Source organism: Equus quagga, chromosome 8 (assembly GCF_021613505.1).
Source record: "Equus quagga isolate Etosha38 chromosome 8, UCLA_HA_Equagga_1.0, whole genome shotgun sequence".
NCBI classification, from domain to species: domain Eukaryota; kingdom Metazoa; phylum Chordata; class Mammalia; order Perissodactyla; family Equidae; genus Equus; species Equus quagga.
This window is the reverse complement of record NC_060274.1, coordinates 29415571-29435818: the sequence shown is the minus strand read 5'-3', so window position 1 is coordinate 29435818 and position 20248 is coordinate 29415571. Positions and strand designations below refer to the sequence as shown.

Below are 20248 nucleotides of genomic sequence, written 5' to 3'. Positions count from 1 at the left end.
TTGGACTATTATATGATTTTTCTCCTCTAGTCTGTTAATGTAGTGAATACACTATGATTCTTAGAACTTTTCCACTTTACATCTAATAAAGCAATAGCTTTCCATTGAACAAAATGGAAGGAATTTAGTATTTATCCCTAAACTTCCTTAACAAAATTTGCTATGTATTTATGTCTCAAATATTGAGCACAATGTAAAATGAAGACATTTATTTAAGGATTTCAAATTACCTTTATAGTATTTTAAACAAATGTTTTATAAGCATAAAGCGAGTGTTAATATAAAATTGTTGACATAAAAACTGACTCACCAGGAACGCCTGCTACAGTTTTGCCCAGGGTCAAATTCAAGTATTGCACCATAGTGTTTAAAGAAAGAATATTATTGTTTTTCAACAAATTGGCATCAGTGTCATCCACTCCTAATATGTCCTTCAAAAACTGTTGAGTTCAAAATGTCACTTAATAAGAATTGAGTTTTAAGAAACTAAAATATTAGAAGAAAATGTAAAAGTACAAAAAAAGAAAGAAAAGAACCCAGAGGTTCTTACAGAAAGCAAATTAAAATTACTCTGCCCTCTGGATTTGAAGTATATAACTTTCTTTTTTAATGGACTTTTTTTTTGGTGAGGAAGATTGGCCCTGAGCTAACATCTGTGCCAATCTTCTTCTATTTTGTATGTGGGATGCTGCCACAGCATGGCTTGATGAGTGGTGTGGAGGACTGTGCCGGGGATCCAAACCTGCGAACCCTGGGCCCCGGAAGTGGAGCACATGAACTTAACCACTACATCACTGGGCCAGTCCCTTAATGGACTTTTATTAAGTATATAATATACACCCAAACTGCTTCTTATCTACTGCAGTTTCTTTTAAGCTAATTACAGATTCACTGGAATTTTTACTTCGAATGCAGTTTCAACAAATCTGTCAAAGAAAGATAGATATTTTACCTACATTCATATTTGTGAGAATACAAATGTTTTGCATTCCTCAGAGTTATAATAAAGGTACAAAATTCCTGAAAAAATTTATCCTTTACCTACAAAGTTTCTTCATGAAAAGTTGCTTTATGTATGGTTTCAAATTCTCCAAGTATTTCCATAAAGCAGACATCAAGTAGGAATACTCCAGCTTTTTATAGATAGTGAGGATATTTAAGTGAACACCAAAAGATGAAATTGAAAGAATATTTGAAACTTAAGTGAATTGGCAAAGGGGCACTTTTGATTGGATTCTCCCCACAACCAAATCAAGCCTCTAAGAGACGCCTTATGAGGATCCTGAAAGTGTCCAGGATTTGCTTTGTTCCTTAAACACTAAACATGTTACTCTGTGGGAAGCTAGAAAAATATCCTCCCCTGCCCCACCAAAGCAAGTCAAAGTATAACACCTCCTCCATAACTATAATGTAGTTATTTTAAGCAATTGTTCCTTAAAATTAATTTCAAAGAAATTCAAGTCCCTGAGGGCCAGCCTATAATGCACTATACCAGATACTAACTGGAACAATTAGACTTAGAACACTACAGTTCACAGCAAAACATTGAGGCTCTGATTTATAGTTATTAATGCTAATGGAAAAGTCATAAATCGACTCTTTGGATTAAACTGTATAGCTTGCTTATTAATAGAAGGAGCTATTTAAAGAAAGAACAAAAAGTAGATCCCTGGGGCCAGTCCCGTGGATGAGTGGTTAAGTTCGCGCCCTCTGCTTTGGCGGCCCAGGGTTTTGCCGGTTCAAATCCTGCGCGTGGATGGCACCACTCATCAAGCCATGCTGAGGTGGCATCCCAGATGCCACAACTAGAAAGACTCACAGCTAAAAATATACAACTATGTACCGGGGGGCTTTGGGAGAAAAAGGAAAATAAAATCTTTAAGAAAAAAGTAGATCCCAAAATCAATATCTTCCTGACATCGATATTGCTATAAATTAATTTTCTTTTCTACATGAAAAGGAAGATTTTTCATAAGGTTAGTTATTATAAATCAATATAACATATAATGACAACCAAGTTTTAAGGAAGCATGTGGTTTTGCAGCTCAAACTAGGAAAGAGAGGTCAACCAACAACCACGTCATCAATTCATCCAACATCAGATGAAGTGGATTTCTATCTTCTCTGTACCAAACTGAGGATACCGAAATTAACAATACAATTTAAAAACAGTCACTCCATATAAAATGGCATGTAAAGAATGCTGTTAAGAGTTTATAGTGTTCATTTGATTCTCACAATCTCATTGAGTACGAAAAACAAGTCATACCACCCCTGTTTTATGAATAATGAAACGGAGTCTCAGTAAAGTTAACTGGCAGATCTGGGACTGGTCAAGCTACCTTTCCTGTGTTTCATGTACCTTTACCATCATCATTTAGTAAACACTATATTAGAGCTGGCTAGGTGCCAGACATTGTTTTAAGTACTTTATCTGTTCTAACTCATTTAACCCTTATAACAACCCTCTAAGTTAAGTCCGTAACTATTATTCCATTTTCCAGAAACCGAGACACATAGAGGTTGAGTAACTTGTCTGAAATTAAAGAGCTTAAGCCAACATTCAAACCCAGGTAGTCTGGTTCTCAGTTCTGTGCTCCTAACCAATTCATTAGGCTGCCTTTCAAATATCTAAAGCACATTTCTGTGAAAATTGCATATTAAAAGTTAACATATTTCACAACCATTTATGTTACATAAAAAAACACAAACTTAGAAATATGCTTTAAAAATTAACACTATATATAATACAAATAGAAAGAAATATCTAGACTGATTCTTCAGTATAATATAAAATTTACTCAGGCAAGAAACAAAATAGTATAACAGAAAGGAGAAATAAATGAATATTTAATAAACCACAAAAGTTGGAATAAGTGGAAACAGTGGCCAAAATATTCAAATAACAAATAATTTTAAGGGGCCAGCCCCATGGCGTAGTGGTTAAGCTCAGTGCGCTCTGCTTTGGCAGCCCAGATTTGTGGGTTTGGATCCCGGGCGCAGAGACCTACAGCACTCGTCAGCTACACTGGGGCAGTGACCCACATATAAAAAACAGAGGAAGACTGTTAGCTCAGGGCTAATCCTCCTCAAGCAAAAGAAGAGGAGGCTTGGCAACAGATGTTAGCTCAGGGCTATTATTCTTCCTCAGCAAAAAAAAAAAAAAAAAAAAAGATTAAAAAAATACAAACTATCTTTTATAACAACCAAAATCCCTATGGCTAATAAGCTTTTAGAGAACAGTAATGCTATCTAATGGTGTCCTCTTGTGGAAAATACTGAAGAAAGGTGAGTTTTGAAACATCCTTTAATTGCCTACAGGCAAAGTAAACAGGTCTTGAAAAAACACTCAAACAAACCTAACATATAAGAAGTTTAATCCCCATACTGGTGGCATCACTTAATGATCCACTTTAATTCACGGTCATAAAAATAAAAATCTCTTCAGAACTGGAATTAAACATTAAGTATTTAAAGTTGTTATTGATTCCAAATAAGACACTAAATAACTGTTAAAAATATTAAATCATAAACTAAAATTTAAATTGTATAATAATCACCTTGATTTCAAATTTGAATTTACTAATGAACTGAAATGCATTAAAAAGGCAATGTTACACAACAAATTTTGTAGAACCAACACATTGTGTGAGCCAACTTGATGCAAAATTACAACTACTAAAAAAGAAAGTTTCAATCTTACACTTTTATCTGATGCATGAATATCTATATTTCCATAAATTGTTCCCAGACAGATCACTTTGCCTCCTTTTGTTTGAACATGTAATTTTTGACTCTGAAAGACAAATATAAAAATACACATAGAGAAAAAGAGAGAATAAATTTTACTTATACTAATAAAAAAATCTTCAACATTTTGTACACTTCTTTTTAAATAATAATAAAGCAGAAAAAGAGAACCAGGGATGAAATAGAAACGCTCTGTTTGGAATAATAACCTCAACTAGCAAAGAACGTCAACTGCTGTTGACATGACTAAATAAGCAATCTGGACTTAAAGAGAAAAAGAAGAGAGACGCGGGTGTTCCAGTAGCTTCCCTGAAGAAGGGCTTGGGAATCAAAGCTCACTGTGACCAGCCAACTGAACAAATTGATGATGAAGATGACAACTATAATCACTGTTACTGTTCACCGTCGTTAATAACCACAACAGTCACCACTTACTTGGCATTTTCTTTGCACCAAATATGATATTCACTACTTTACATGAACTGTCATTGAATCCTCACAACAACTTGGAGATGGGTATTATATTTTTCCGATTTCACAGAGGAAGAAATCCAAGAATCAGAAAGGTTAAATAACTTTATCAGGTGACACAGTTGGAAAACAACAAAACGTAAACTAACAGTGACGATCAAGCTCTGTATCATTTCAAAACCCACACTCTTATGGCTGGAGTCATCTGAAGGAGGATATATTCACACTTAGGGTAACAGCCCACTGACTGCTTAACTTTCTAGCACAGCACATCCCAGAAACTGGAACTAAGTGAAAAGGTTGCTAAGCACAAAAAAGCAGTAGTCACAGTTAGCTTCCTCTGCCAGACAAAACATGTGTATATGTGTGTGACAGCTGATTTCACACTTGGAAACAGTGGTAGAAACTACTATAGGTCCACCAAAATCCATCTTTTCCTCCAAAGTAAGAGGAGTATAGCTGGGCCCATGAAGAGACAATATTTTCCAGCTTCCTTTACCTCTTAGGTGTTGCTAAGTTCTTGCCGAAGCAATGTAAGTGGAAATGCTACACGCAATTTCCAGGCCAGTGCTTTTAGAAGAGTTGGTATGCCTTCTCCGTGCTCTGCCCCTTCCACCAGATGAGAGCAGATTACAATGAGGCTCTAAGAGATGGCAGAGCCAGATGAAAGGAACCTAGAATGTCTGAATAGAAAAGAGCCACCCACACACTTGAACACACGTGAGAAATAAACTGCAGCTTTGTATATGAGCCATTAAATGTTTGGTCTGTTTTTTAGAGCAGCTTACTCTACCTTAACCATTTACACGTCTTCAATTCTGCCACAATTACAAAGAGAAGAAGAAAAGGCAAATAGCAGAAGAAGAAAAAGAGCAAAGCAAACTCACCAATACCATGACCAGCAACCGCAGAGAAGTGTCTAGAACGTAGGGAGAAAAAACCCAAAACAACCATAGATACCGTCTGGTTGCTTTACTGAGGGGTCACAGTAAAACCTTAGGTAAAAGAGCCTAGGAATGAATTTCAAAAAATTTAGTGAAAAGGGCAAAATGAATCATCTTTAAAAGTTTATCTTAAAAGTTTACAGTATGACAGACAACGCCCATAGAGACATGAGTCTGAAGTCAAATTGTATTTATCGTCTTCATCAAGCAGACAAGCAATTGATGAACTTTAGAAAAGAGTATCTCCAAAATAACTGTCATTTTAAATCAAGAGTTCTTAACCAAGCGTACATGAATTTCTAGAGTCTGTGAAACTTAGGAAATTGTAAGCAAAATTTCACATACTTTTCTCTAAGGAGACAATCATCAGATTTTCAAAGAAGTCTAAGGCTCAAAAATGTTAAGATATTATTATAATTTAAAGCTCATCTAATTCCAAAAAATACGTGAAGTAGATTATAAAATATGTAAAACAAGATACTTAAAATAAATGTTTAAATAAATCAAACTATTTAGTAAAATATAAACTATTATACTGCATAAAATGCGAATGTGTGGCATGCAATGAGTTAAGGGTCTGTTGCCTAAAAAATTTACTTATCTATTCCCTAAGAAAGCTGAATAAATGCAGTATTGCCATACATTTTGCTTGGACAATAAAGAAAGGTTAAAGAGTATGAGCTTACAAATCACAAAGACCCAAGTTCAAATCTCAGCTCAATTTATTAGCTATGTAAACTTAAATGAGTTCCTAAACCTTGGTACCTCACACTTTCTTCCTTCATAAAAGGAAGATAATTGAAGAATTAAATGAAGATTTAGCTAAGTTTCCGGTACATAATGAGGATTCAGTAAACAGTGGCTATAATTATTGCTAGAAACATTTTATTTTGTTGTTGTTAGTACTGTTGAGTCGACTCCGTCTCCCTGTGCACAGCAGAGCAGAACCCTGCCAGGTGTTCCTGTGCCATCCTCTCACCTTCCAGCGCTCTATCAGACAATGTTCCAGCTGCTATTCATAGGGTTTTCATGGCCAACTGCTTTGGAAGTGAGTGGCTATGTCCTTCTTCCCAGTCTGTCTAGTCTGGAAGCTCCCCTGAAATCTGTCCAGCATGGGTGACGCTGCTGGTATTTGCAATACTGGTGGCAGAGCTTTCAGCATCACAGCAACACGCAGCTGCCACAGTACGACAACCGACGACAGGTGGTGTGGTTCCCTGACAGGGAAACGAACCCGGGCAGGGGTGGCGAGAGCACCAAAATCTTAACCACTAGACCACCAGGGCTGGTGGAAGGGGCAGGTCTACGACATCTTATTACACAGATCAAATATATTTAAAGTCCTTAAAATGAGTGGAAGAGAAATATATAAATAGGTGATCACTACTTCGAGATAGTGATACTGTACCATATTTAAAGCTTAAACCAGATTATTTCACCAGGTGTTCCCATTTGTGAATTTAAGTCAGTTAAACCCTAAGATCTCAAGAATAACTCTCTTAACCTTGGTGTACACCATTAGGACCCATTGACCCAATTTTAGTTCTTGAATTTCCTTTTTGAGCTATTCTGTTTGTAAGGACTGACATTTTATGACCTGTATTCTTTCTCAGAGGTCTTCCAAAGAACAAATAGAAAACATACTTATTTTTTGAAAATATTCTATCTTAAAATTACTATATTGGTCCACTGGACTCTTGTAAATCTAAAATATATGAGATCTTAGTGTTCCTGTTTTTCACATATCCTATAATTTTTTGCTATTTCATTATCCTAGGAGTTATTTCATCATTAATCATTAATTATTCCCAACTATGCTAAAAAGTAGACTAAAATATTTAGACAATAGAAGAATGATGGACTTTCCTAGAAAGGCAGTTCTCAACTAAAGGGGGTTTTGTCCCCCCGAGAACACTTGGCAATGTGTGGAGATATTTTTCACTGTCACAACTGAGGAGTGTGCTACTGGCCTTTATTTAGTAGGCAGATGCCAGGGATGCCTTTGAACATCTTACAGTTCACAAGTCAGTCCAACAACTAAGAATTATCCGGTCTGAAATGTCAATAATGCCAAACTTGAGACACCATTTTTCATTTTAAGCCCATAATGGCAAACAGAAGAAAATTAACAAAAAAGATCTTTCAGAATGATGAGATAAATCAATACGAATGCAAAGAGACAGACAGCAGCATACTAGCTTCTAATTTTGATTGTGAAATTGAAAATCTAAGACTCTGAGTCTTCAGAGGACAATATTCTAGATGAACTTTCTGAGACTCAAGCATTGATGAGTGAATGATATATTTCTAAGGACCAAAAGGAACTATGGTATTCTCATCCGGTTAGTCACTCCACATAAAGACTCCACTGTGCCATCTTTTACAACAAGAACCTAAACCATCTCATTTTGCTAAAAGGACATGTGATAGTATTCTTTAATCTTTTATGATATTTGTGCAACAAAATTTATTTGAAATGGTTCACATGTGGACAGATCCTAAAAGCAGGTGTGCAAACAAAGGTGGCTGGAACAAAACAAACGACATAAAAATTTAAAAATGCATAAAATTAATCGTTCTAATTAGTGTTTATAAATCTAAAAATGAAAATGTTTTGCAATTATGAAGCAAAGATGACTGATTTCTCTTCAACAAAGTTATATGCCATCAAAGTTCACAAAAGTATTGTTCTGAATATGCGAGTCTAAGAAGCACCATCAGTAATGATAAGTAATGATAGGTTTTACTATGAGAGGTGTATTTGAAATCACTTGGAGCTGAGACCAATCTAATTTTAAGAAAATTAAATATCAAAGTGTTATTACAAAATAAGATGAATCATTTGCTGTTTGGCACAAATACCTACTGAATCCTTAAGTAATGAGCTACCTGGTACATAAAAATGTGATTAATCAAATATTTTAAGTACATTTATAGTGCTTAAAGACTTTTCCTTACTCTTTAACAAATGGGTGAAAGTCATTCGTTAAAAGTAAAATTTCTTTAACTTAATAAGATCTCAGAATACTAAGAATGTACTATCAGTTTCACTGTACACTTTGAAAGGGAATCTGAAAGGAATATGAGGAAAAACTTTCAAAGCTGCTACAACGTCTGTACTTTCAGAACAGAAGTGATTTCAAGGCAAAATTCTTGCAAGGAATTTCTGAGTGATGAATAAATGATACTCAGTACTTTGAAAAATAGAATAGCTTTAGTTTGATTCTGAAGTTCATAGTTTAAGGTTTTTTAAGAAAAGAATATTGAAACAAAATTAGAAAATGCTTATACCTTAAGAGACTGTAAGATGCTGGTCCCCTGCTCAGTTTCAATTTTACAATTATCACACTCAAAATTTTGGACTTTTACACAGCCAGACCCTGATGACTTGATATTCAAGTCTAGAAATGAAAAAAGAAAAAACAAGTTAGTAATATGGTTAATGGGCTCCAAAGCACTTTAGCACCCCCTAGAAATCCACCTTATGGATTATGTCCAAAATATTGCTGAACCCTGGAGAGAGCATATGTGTCAGCAGTCTCTCTCTAAAGGGGTATTCACCACAGCAACAGGACCAAATTTAATGCCCTTTTCTGCCGTTTTTTTTTTTTTTGAAATAAAGCAGTTATTTATTTATTTAGTTATTTTGGGGAGGAAGATTCACCTTGGGCTAACATCTGTGCCAGTCTTCCTCTTTTTGCTGAGGAAGATTTGCTCTGAGCCAACATCTGTGCCCATTCTCCTCTATTTTGTGTGTGGGACACTGCCACAGTATGGCTGCTGACGAGTGGTATAGGTCCATGACCAGAAACTGAACCTGAGCCCCTGAAGGGGAGTGTGCCTAACTTAACCACTAGGCCATGGGGCCAGCCCCTGAAAGCAGTTGTTCTGTTAGCCTATATCATCTAAAGAGAGAAAGTAACCTAGCAGGGAAGTAAAGGAGGCCAGAGACTCCAATTCTTATGGGCATTCCCGGGAAAGATCACAGAAGCTTCTTCCCCACTGAGAAAACACACACACACACACACACACACACATACAGTCTGAGTAAGAAAACAGCAAGTGAACAAGTCATTATGGTAAACTAGGTAAATCAGTTAGCCTATTCTCTCTTATATTCATGAAGATTTAAAGATTTGTTCCCAAACCTCCTCAAAATTAAAAGCTCATTGCAGGAGTAGCATGGATCAGTATATATGATCATAACTTAGGTTTTCAAATCCTATCTCTAACCTTTCTTATCTAAAAAATGAGGCTATTACCATGTAGCTATATCAGAAGCTATTTGAAATAATAATAAATGGGAACAATTTTTTGAAAAACCTGGTACTAAAAAGTATTAAAAACACAAGATTGTGGATAAACAACAGTGATATCTGAAGAAAGTTTGGAAAATATGGAGTCACAGATGCCATCCTTGGTTGTCAATTTAAGGCATAATCTTAGGTGTGTCTGTATAAAAATAAAAATCACTGATATTTAATACCTAATCCAAATACATATTGATGATTTCCCTTAAACCAGACTAGAGAAATAAACTATGTTGCCCCAAACACAAACTACCGGGGCTAACACCACAATTTCAACAGCTGTGGCATAAAAATCAGCTTCTACAGTTGTGTGCATGGCAGTCTCTGCCTTATAAAGTTTTAAAATAACAGCCATATTTTGGTTGGATTCAATCTAAAACATATAAAAAGACAATTTTACCCGATACTTAAATGGATACAAACGTAGCTGCAAAACCTTTACCCAGCTAAGCAGTGTTACAACGTAAGGCTTGATCTAAGGGCAGCGCTGACAGCCACAGGAAGAAGGAAACACTCTAAACATACTCTACCCTCGTTAGGTAGGTAGAGATGTGCAGACTAGACACCAAGCAGTGGTAATAAAACGACTCACTCACACACCCAAACAGGCAACAGACAGACTGGAGGAACAAGTAAGGAGGAAGGAAACTGAATTATGCTAACTGCGGGGCCCATGGAATAGACTTACGGAAACAGTAAATTGGAAACGGGGTTCTGGCGCTAAAAAGAGGAATCAACTATTGGGGTTTGGGATCACAGCATAGGGAGTTCTAATTTTATCTGTGCTGCCATAAAATTCTGCTTACCTCTACCACAACACTCAGTCTATTTTGTACCACAGTAACATATTGGCAAATCTTCCTCCCCACCCCAGGCTGCTAGATTTTGAGGTCAAGGTGTCTTCTTCACCCAGGCCAGTTAAAAGAAACCGAGAAGCAACAAAGCACAGCGGTTCAAATCCCGGCTCCACTGCTTTATAACTGAGAAAGAATTGGTCTGTTTCTTGATCTACCCCCACCAGAATGCAAGTTGCATGAAGGCATGGGTTTTTCTATTAGTTCACCCACAACAAATACCCCCTTTATGAAACCTGCTGTATCTCCCTTTCCTCCTCTGATTTGGTGACAATAACAGTATCTACTTTATCGTGCAATCCTAAGGATTAGAGATTATCTAAGCAGGGCTGGCTGCCTGCCGTTAGGATCATCAACATCCTCAGTCAGGCCCAAGAGGGCGGACAGCCTGTCGGACTTTCCTAGAAAAGCGTGTGCACACAGTGGCTTGCATCTGAGAACTAACAGGGAACCCAAGACCTAGGAGACACCCTGCAGGCACTACCAGCTGAAGTTTCCCAGGCAGTCCTACTGTGTGTTCCCCCCCAAAGCCTGCTACTCATGGAGAATTTACTTAAGCCAAAAATAAGAGAGATGTCCCAGGGAGAAGCTAGGTGCCTATTTGGAACCAAACACGTGGTCCAGGTGAGATGCGAACATCCTACTGACAGGGCTTTTCGGGGGCAGAGCAGGGGGAAACGTGGATGGACTGCCGCACCATGAACGCTCTATCAAGACATTTAACCCTGAGAAAGATCCACTTTGCTGTTGACAAAGCGCCAAGAGAGAACGTAAGGGGCTCAGCGGATGTCATCTGACTCAGATGATTCCAAACCACGTTCCCGTCCGATTCACAAACTTTCTACCATGGGGAACCTGATTCCTAACGACAGAGGCGGCTTCCGAAGGGGACACCGGTAAGCCGGCTGGACGGGCAGACCCCACACGGGGGGCGCACGTGGGCCTCGGGGCAGCGGTGCGCGGAGCTTCACTTGCCGAAGTGGAGCGGCGCGGCCACCTCCACGGACCCCCGCGGGTCGAGGGAGTCGGACAGCACGGCCACCTCGCGTAGCGCCTCGTCGTACGCCACCCGCAGGCCGGACGCGCCCGCCGCGCTCGCCGCCACCAGCACGCGGTCGCCGTTCGGGTAGGCGAGGGGGTCCAGCGGCCTCACGGCCAGGCGGCACGGCAGCCGCGCCCGCAGCCGCCCGAACGGGCTCACCCGCAGCGCCCACTCCGCTGGGGCCTCGGGCTCCGACCCCGCGGAGCCGGACGACCGGGCCCGGCGAGCCCGGCACGCCCCACCGGCCCACACTCGGAGCTGCCCGAGCGCCCCGGCCGAGCGGGGGGCGAACATGGCGCGCCCCTCTCGTGCTGCCTCGGACGTCCTCCGCCACAGGCCACCCTCGCACGGCCGGTGGGCTTGGCCGCTGAGCGCGCTCAAGTCAAAAAGGGGACGTCTGCAACGGTGTGCTAAAGCAAGAGCACGACCGCTCACGACCGCAGGCCACCGCAACCGCCTGCGCGCACGCCAGAGCGGCCGACGGAAGGTCAAAGCTCAAGCTTTGACCCGGGCTCCTCGCCTAGCCCCGCCCCCTCCCAAAGGCCGACGGGATAGGTAGTTCTTCACGAGGCCAGTCGTCGAAGGGCTCTGGGCAGCGTAACACTACAAATCCCAGGAGGCAATGCGCACCGTCGTAGGGGCAGGAACCGCAAGTGTGAAACCGGCTCAGAAGGCGCGCGCTCTTTGCCTCAAGTCCGTTAGCCATTGGAGGGAAGGAAAAAAGAAAAATCTACGTGGAAGTCAAGCTGACCAATGGAAAGCGCGGAAGGTGCGAGGTGGGCGAGGCTGTGTGGTTTCCTTGGATACCGAGGACGCGACTTCTTTGGAGAGGGTGGAGCTTTGAAGTGCGACTCAAGAGCTGTAACCCACAGAGAAAAATAGGAGCCTAAATAAGGATCGGGACGAAGGGAAGGGGTAAGAAACTGTGCTTTAAAGGTGCGAACTAGATGCAAAGTAGAGGTACCCTCAGGGGACGGTTAGCTCCAAGCTTCACTCAACTAGCGCGGGGTACCCCGGGATGGAGAAGCCCTTGGTAAGAGGATAAAGAGCCAGACTGGGGCTTTTTAAAGGAACTCCCTCTTTGATGGCAAGTATAGGAATAGGGTTAGAGTCCTGCCTTCTTCCTGACTCTGAGTGACCTTAGGCCAGTCACTGGACGTCTCTGGGTTTCACTTGTTCGCTCTGAAAATGGGATCAGTAATATCTTCTTTGTCTTGCCTCAAAGGATAATGGATGTGAACGCGGTGTACAGGCTACAAAATTGCAATGTAAATCACTGTGTTTTTATTTTAAGGATAGCATGACTGTAAGTTACCAGGAAAAACCTGAGAGATCAGGACTTGTGTTGACAACAGCATTGATCGCTCTGACTACAAATGATCCTCGGTTTTAGGGCTAAAATAGCAAAAAAGAGAGAGTCAGAATAATACAATGGGAAGATCGTGGAACTGATTATTTTCCTGGCTGTGCCATTAGTTTATCTGAGTCACCTGGACCTGTTTCTTAACCTTAAGATGTGGAAGGAGTGTACTAAATGACTCCATAAATCTTCTGTAAGCCTTTTATTATTCTGTGGGCAATTTTAAAAATGAAAATAAAAAAGACTTATTTCCTCCTTTCTTGCTTCTCTCTCCCTTTCTGTGCCCCCTTCCTCCTCCTACAAATCCTTCCCTAAGTTCTTTAGCAAAAATACGCTGCAATAATGAAATGCAAGTGCTGAAACTGAATGCCTTAAAAAATTGAAGCCCTTGGCTCAATGCACTAACCAGAATTCCTGGGATCTCTAATGCTAGAGAGATGAGCTAAAGTCTAAGGAGCTGGGCTAAAGTCCTCAGTCCTCATAGGCCCACGTCACAGGGTTCTTTGCTAGCCATTACCTTTTAAAAAATTCAGTGTCTTAAGTTATCCTTTCCTCCTTTCCATCCTCCTAGTCCTTCCTGCCTCCTTATTCGTCCTCCTAGGGAAGGCTCGAGATAGGTGCCAGCTTTTAGTTTCCACTGGAGACTAGTTCTGTGCTGGCTTCCTGTCTCATTTGGTCATAATTATTCAGACTGATCTTCAAACTCTATTTTTAATGAAAACCCACCGGAATAACTTTGAAAAAGTCATTGGTTTAGGCAAGTTGAGCGTGCACTCAAATTTTTTGTACACATTCCAGATATTTTTAAATTAAATAGCAGTCCCGAATAGATAATTTTGTTTCAATGGTAGTTTTTCCTTTTCTGAGTCAAACCAAGTTAATGGAATTGACAACTGACCCGTAATTGTCTATGTGGCAAAATCATTCTTTTGCTATTTTCAGGCAAACAAAACTGAAGAAAATTGACTGAAAAATTACTTTTCTCATTATATGAGTTTGAAAATGGAGAAAATTATTGATATTAAGATCAATATAAAATATTAAAAAATCATTGATACTTTAAAAAGTCTAATGACTTATATATCATATCTGTCCACATGTCAATAATGACTAATAAAACACTAGCTTCTGTCTGTATAACATAATAGTTTTCAAAACATGTTCACATGTATCATCTCATGGTGTCCTCATAAAACACTCTGTGGATAGCAGGGCAAGTCTTATTATCTTCACATCCTTTTACCCCTCCACCAGAAGATCCTTCTATCTTCCTGACACCTTTGAAGAAAAAAGATTATTTATCAAACGAATGGAGAATCATATATAACTTTCCTCCCTGATTTGGAGTTTACTTGTAAGGTATTTTTACATCTTCAATTAAAAAAAAAAATTCCTATTGTCATGAACATATAGCACTGGTGGGAGTGTAAGTTATCACCAACTTTCCAGAGTTCAGTTCAGCAATTTGCATAAAGCACCTCAACAATATGTACATCCACGACCTGGAAATTGTACTTTTTGGAATTTAATGTAAGCATAAAATTAGGGATGCTCAAAAAAGTTTATATTTGAAGAATTTTGTTTTATAGGGTTACTCATGATAGTGAAGAATGGAAACAACCCAAATGTCCAAAAATAAAAGGGTGTTACGTAAATTAGTACACATCTGCAATATGCAACAGTTTAAAAATTATATTTTGAAGATTATTCAGTGATATGGGAAATCTTCCATAATATAGTTGTAAAGGGAAAAGCTAGTTTTCCTTCCATGTGTGTCGCCTTTACTCTCACACTACTACCACACTCCTGACATTTCACTTCTGACGCTTCTTGTCACCAAATGTGTGGGGTTTTTTCCCTACAACAAGCAATTCTCTTTGATACCAGCTGAGCGTCCTACAATTTAACTCTGTTTGACACTGACAGTATCTGACTCTCTGACACTCTCTATCTGACACTATGATAGTGTCAGATCTCACAGGTTAAGGGCTCAGTCCCGCAAGACTTCTCTCACCCACATCAAATGCCAACAGCAAGTAGTAGGTCCCTAGGTTACCCACAGTTCTGTCCCTTTGGCTGCAGGTCCGAGGGTCCCTGCTCCCCTCCTCAGGTTCAGTTAATTTGCTAGAGTGGCTCCCAGAACTCAGGGAAACACTTCCTCACATTGACCAGTTCGTTAAAGGGTATGATAAAGGATACAGGTGAACAGCCAGATGAAGAGATCCGAAGGGCGAGGTCTGGGAGTGTCCTGAGCGCAGGAGCTTCTGTCCCCATGGAGTTGGGGTGTGTCACCCTCCCAGTATGGCTGTGTTCACCAAACTGGAAGCTCTCAGAACCCCATACTATTGGGATTTTTATGGAGGCTTCATCCTGTAGGCATGATCCATCCTATCTCCATTTTCAACCCTTCTTCCTTCTCAAGAATATAGGGGGCAGGGCTGAAAACGCAAAGCTTCTAATTACGGCTTTTTCTTTCCAGTGACCAGCCCTTGTCCAGTAGCCATCCAGAAGCCCACCCAAAGTTTCCCCATTAAAACAAAAGATACTCTTATCACCCAGGAAATTACAAGGGTTTCAGGGGTCCTGTGTCAGAAACTGGGGACAGAGACCAACATGTATTCTTTTATTCTCTCTCAGTAATATTAAGTGAAAAGAGTATTGTATTTATAGTATGATCCAAATTCTGTACTACTAATAATATTAATACTATCATAAAATTGTATTTAAAAATATAGTCCTTAGAAACATTCCAGAGGGAAATACATGACTGGATAACAATGGTTATCTATAAATAGTGAAATGATGAATTATTTCTTCATTTTGTGTGTGTGTTTTCAATAGTGAACATACATTACATTTAAAAAGTATTTCTTAGCATATATTGTTTCCTAAGACTAACTCAAATAATGAAATAGGTGGAGGATTTCTTCCCATCGAAATGTAGATACCCATGAATATTTTACTTTATTTAGTAAATTATATTCAATAAATGGACAGCAGAGGGCATGAGAGAGTCTTCAGAAAAATATAATCTAAAAAAGGGTTCTGGAATTCAGCTTAAGTGAAGGAAGCCCTAGGAATTTGCTAACTTTCTTAACTATAAACTTTTAAAATAAATATCTCTTTTTTTTTTCTTTTGAGGAAGATTGGCCCTGAGCTAACATCTACTGCCAATCCTCCTCTTTTTGCTGAGGAGGATTGGCCGGAGCTAACATACATGCCCATCTTCCTCTACATTATATGTGGGACACCTACCACAGCATGGTGTGCCAAGCGGTGCCGCATCCACACCCGGGATCCGAACCCGGGAACCCTGGGCTGCCACAGTGGAAGGTGCGCACTTAACCACTGCGCCACTGGGCCAGCCCCAAAATAAATATATCTTGTGATTTCTTTTCTTCTTGTGAAATCTTGTAAAACTCAATAATTTAAACTAATTACTAACAGTACTAAGAAGTATTTAATGACTATGTAGGTAGTCCCTTTTGAAATCTACATGTTATTTGTTTCCATGCAGATGAGGTACAGGAAAAAGTTTGTTATTTAGTCAAATTTCCTCACTTAAAACATGTGAGAACTTGCCTAGGTTCCACAAAGGTAGGGGGATGTGCGTACTCTGTACATTAAACCAATATGTATTTGTGTGTTTATACGTGTGTCTAAGATAATATTTATTACAACCAGGGAGTTTACTTGTAATAGAAAAACTTTAGAAACTCACTCTAGATTAGAGTCTTTTTTTAAAAATTTTTTTCCTTTTTCTCCCAAAGCCCCCGGGTGCATAGTTGTATATTCTTAGTTGTGGGTCCCTCTAGTTGTGGCATGTGGGATGCCGCCTCAGCACATCTTGATGAGCAATGCCATGTCCACACCCAGGATCCGAACTGGCGAAACCCCGGGCGTCCGCAGCGGAGCACACGAACTCAGCCACTCAGCCATGGGGCTGGCCCCTAGATTCGAGTTCTTGTATGAAGCTGGTGCTTCATTCCTTTCTACAAGGTAGCAATAGTGTCTCAACAGTCACACAGTAGAAGCATTGACATATCCCTGGAGTAGAAATTCTAATAACATTTTATATATTTTGAGGCTATGCCATTAGTTATGTATAGGTTCGCGATTAATATCGCTTCCTAAAAAAATTTTTTTTGTCATTAAACAATGACCATCTTTCTCTCTAGTATTGTTTTCTGTCTTGATGTATATTTTTATCTGATAATAATAATAATAATTTCATCCTTTTACTTCAAATCTATGACATTATATTTGGGACTTGTCTCTTATAAACAGAATACAGCAGGATATTTTAAATCCAATTTGAGAATCTGTCTCCACAGGTAAAGTTAGTCCATTACATTTTTTTGTAATTACTTTTACATTTATACTTATTCTTACCATCTTATAATGTGTTTTTTATTAACCTTGCCTTTTTGCCCTTTTGTTGTTGTTGTTCTTTTTCTCCATTCATGTCTTGTTTTAGTCTAAATGTTTTTCTTTATTCTTCTTTTTCCTCTATAGTAATTTGGAAGGCCATTTGGATCTTTGTTTCTAATCATTATCCTTAAATTTTTAGCATACTCACTTGACTTAGCAGAAGTCTCATCAACCACTATCTCCTCCTCCTCTCAGACAATGGAACTCTTTGATGTCAATCTTTTCCCTTCTATCTTCCATGTCGTTTATTGCCTGTGTATTTTAGTCCTGCCTTGTTTTTGAAGCCACACAAGTAGTTATTATTATTGTTGTTGTTTATATTCAATGCTTATTTAACTTTAGCAACGTTCACCTATTTATCTGCTCACTTCTTTCCTTCTAGCTTCACTTTTGTTTTTACTGAAGTATATCCATTATACATATTCAACAAGAATCTGAGAGATTTCTTCAGACTTTGTTTGAAAATGTCTCTATTTTATCCTTACTCTTAAATAATAATTTAGTTGACAGTTACTACCTTGTCAATTCTTTGAAGAAGTACAGTTTTTGTTAATGAGAAGTCTTCTGTCTATCTAATTTAGTTCCTTTGCGAAGAATCTACTTTTTCTCTTTGGTTATTTGGAGTTTTTTTTTCTTTATTTTGATAGTCTCTAATTTTAGCATTCTGTATAAGTTTAATTCTTTTTCTTTGCTTTGTTTTAAAGTCAAATTTATTGAGGTATAATTTACATACAGTAAAATTCACCCTTTTTAAGTGTACAACTATGAATTCTGGCAAGGGTATACATTATGTAATCACCATGATGGTCAAGATGTCGAACTTTTCCACCATTGCCAGAAGTTCCCTTGTTCTCCTTTGTAGTCAGTCCTTCTCCCCCAGTGCCCAGCCCCTGGCAACCGCTGACCCGTTCTCTGTCCCCACACTTTTGCCTTTTCCAGTATGTAGCCATTTGGCTTAGTATAATGTATCTGAGGTTCATCCATGTTGTTGTATGTATCAGTAGTTCGTTTCTTTTTATTTCCAAGTTGAATTCCATTGTGACTGTACTACAATTTGCTTATACATCCACAAGTTGATATTTGGATTCTTTCTGGCTTTTGGTGAATATGAATAAAGCCAATGTAAACATTTGTGTACAGTTTTTGAATGGATATATGTCTTCATTTCCCTTGAGTAAAAAACACATGAGTGAAAGGGGTGGGTCATTTGGTAAATGTATGTTTAACCTTAGAAGAAATAACTAAACTATTCCAAGGGAGCTGTACAATTCGCATTCCCACTAGGAACATGTGAGCGTTCCAGTTACTCCCCATCCTCACCAACACTTGGTATTGTCACTTTTTTAAAAAAAAACACTCTACTATGTGTACAGTTGTTTCTCATTGTGATTTTTATTTGCATTTCCCAGATTACTAATGAAGTGAGCATATTTTCATGTTCTTATTTGCCATTTGTATATTTTCTTAGCTGAAAAATCTGTTCATATCTTTTGCCTGTTTTTTAATTGGTCTGTTTGATTTTGTGGGGACTGGAATTGGCCACCCCAAGACATGTCTCTTTGGCATGATGATTATTTGAGGCTAGTTACTTTGCAGACAGGAAAGCAACTGAAAAGTAGAATTTACTTACCCTTTGTAAAAGACATTTACATTGTAAAGGAACTCTCCATCTGTAGAGCTATCTCCCTCTGTACCAGGAAGAAGGGGAGATGACCTTGTCTCTAGAAACTCTTAATCAATGCCAAAGGCAAGGACTTAAATCTGCATTTTGTTTGCTGTACTTGTGTGGTAATCTCCCATGATCGACTCCCCCTCCACCCCCAGCATCCTCCTTTGTCTTTAGATATTTAAGTGGTGGTTTTGGCCATTTTGGCGAGTTGCTCAGCTTGCCTGACCTCTCCCATGTATACATGCTATAAAGCTTTGTTTAATTTTCTCCTGCTATTCTGTCTCATGTGAATTTAATTCGTTCTCCGGCAAGACGAACCCACATTTGGGTAGAGGAAACGTCTTCCTCCCCTACAATTTCTTATTATTGAGTTATGAGATTTACTTATATGTTCTTGATACCTGTCTTTTGTCAGATACATTATTTACTCACATTTTCTTCCCATCTGTGACTTTTGTTTTCAGTTTCCCAACACTGTCTTCTGAAGAGCAGATATTTTAAATTTTGAAAGAATCCAATTTATTTTTTTCTTTTATGATTTGTGATTTTGTGTCCAATCAAAAAAAAAATTTCTCGGGGCCAGCCCCATGGCCAATTGGTTAGGTTCACATGCTCCACTTCGGCAGCCCATGGTTTCACCCATTCAGATCCTGGGTGCAGACATGGCACTGCTCATTAGACCATGCTGAGGCGACGTCCCACATGCCACAACTAGAAGGACCCACAACTAGAACATACAACTATGTACTGGGGGGCTTTGGGGAGAAGAAGAAGAAGGGAAAAAAAGATTGGCAACAGCTGTTAGATCAGGTGCCAATCTAAAAAGAAAAAAAAATTTCTCCAAACCAAGGTCACAAAAATTGTCTTCTATGTTTTCTTCTGGAAATTTTTTACTTTTAGGTTTTACATTTAGGCCTATGCTCATTTCAAGTTAATTTTTATAAATGATACAGGGAACTGGTTGAGGTGCATTCTTTTATATGGGGATGTCTAGTTGTTCCAGCATCATTTGTTGAAAAGCATAATCATCTCAATGGATTTTTAAAAAAACATTTAGCAAAATTCAAAACCCATTCCTGATAAAAACTCTCGATAAACTTGGAAGAAAAGTGAACTTCTACCACCCAATACAGACATCTATGACAAACTTACACTTAATACCATACTGAACGATAAGAGACTGAACATTTCCTCCTTAAGATCTGGGACAAGGCAAGAATGTTCACTCTCACCACTTTTATTCCACATTGTACTGGAATTCCCACATGGTGCAATAAGGCAATAAAAAGAAATAAAAGGAATCTACACTGGAAAGGAAGAAGTAAAGTCCTTTTTATTTGCAGACACCATGATTATCTAAGTAAAAAATTCTAAGGAATATTGTACAAGGCTACTGAATGAACAAAAAAGTTTCACA

The 20248-nt window shown here is 38.8% G+C and overlaps 2 protein-coding genes across 4 annotated transcripts in view; one reads left to right on the top strand and one right to left on the bottom strand.

Moving 5' to 3' along the window:
- FAM185A (family with sequence similarity 185 member A) overlaps positions 1-11845 on the bottom strand; it is a 51833-nt gene extending 39988 nt beyond the window's left edge. Inside the window, exons 1-3 of the mRNA XM_046670003.1 lie at positions 11305-11845; positions 8457-8566; positions 3704-3796 (exon numbers count right to left, since the gene is read on the bottom strand). Of these exons, the coding sequence (XP_046525959.1) occupies positions 3704-3796; positions 8457-8566; positions 11305-11665 (564 nt within the window). The 5' untranslated portion in view covers positions 11666-11845. The remainder of the gene's footprint in view (positions 1-3703; positions 3797-8456; positions 8567-11304) is intronic.
- Positions 11846-12062: 217 nt separating this feature from the next.
- Positions 12063-20248, top strand: part of CCDC146 (coiled-coil domain containing 146) — a 114616-nt gene continuing 106430 nt past the window's right edge. For 2 of the 3 annotated variants that reach the window (XM_046669845.1, XM_046669843.1), the window contains exon 1: positions 12063-12140. The gene's annotated coding sequence lies outside the window, so the exon portion shown is untranslated. Of the gene's footprint in view, positions 12141-12196; positions 12287-20248 lie in introns of those variants that run through there. The other variant, XM_046669844.1, reaches the window with a different exon arrangement.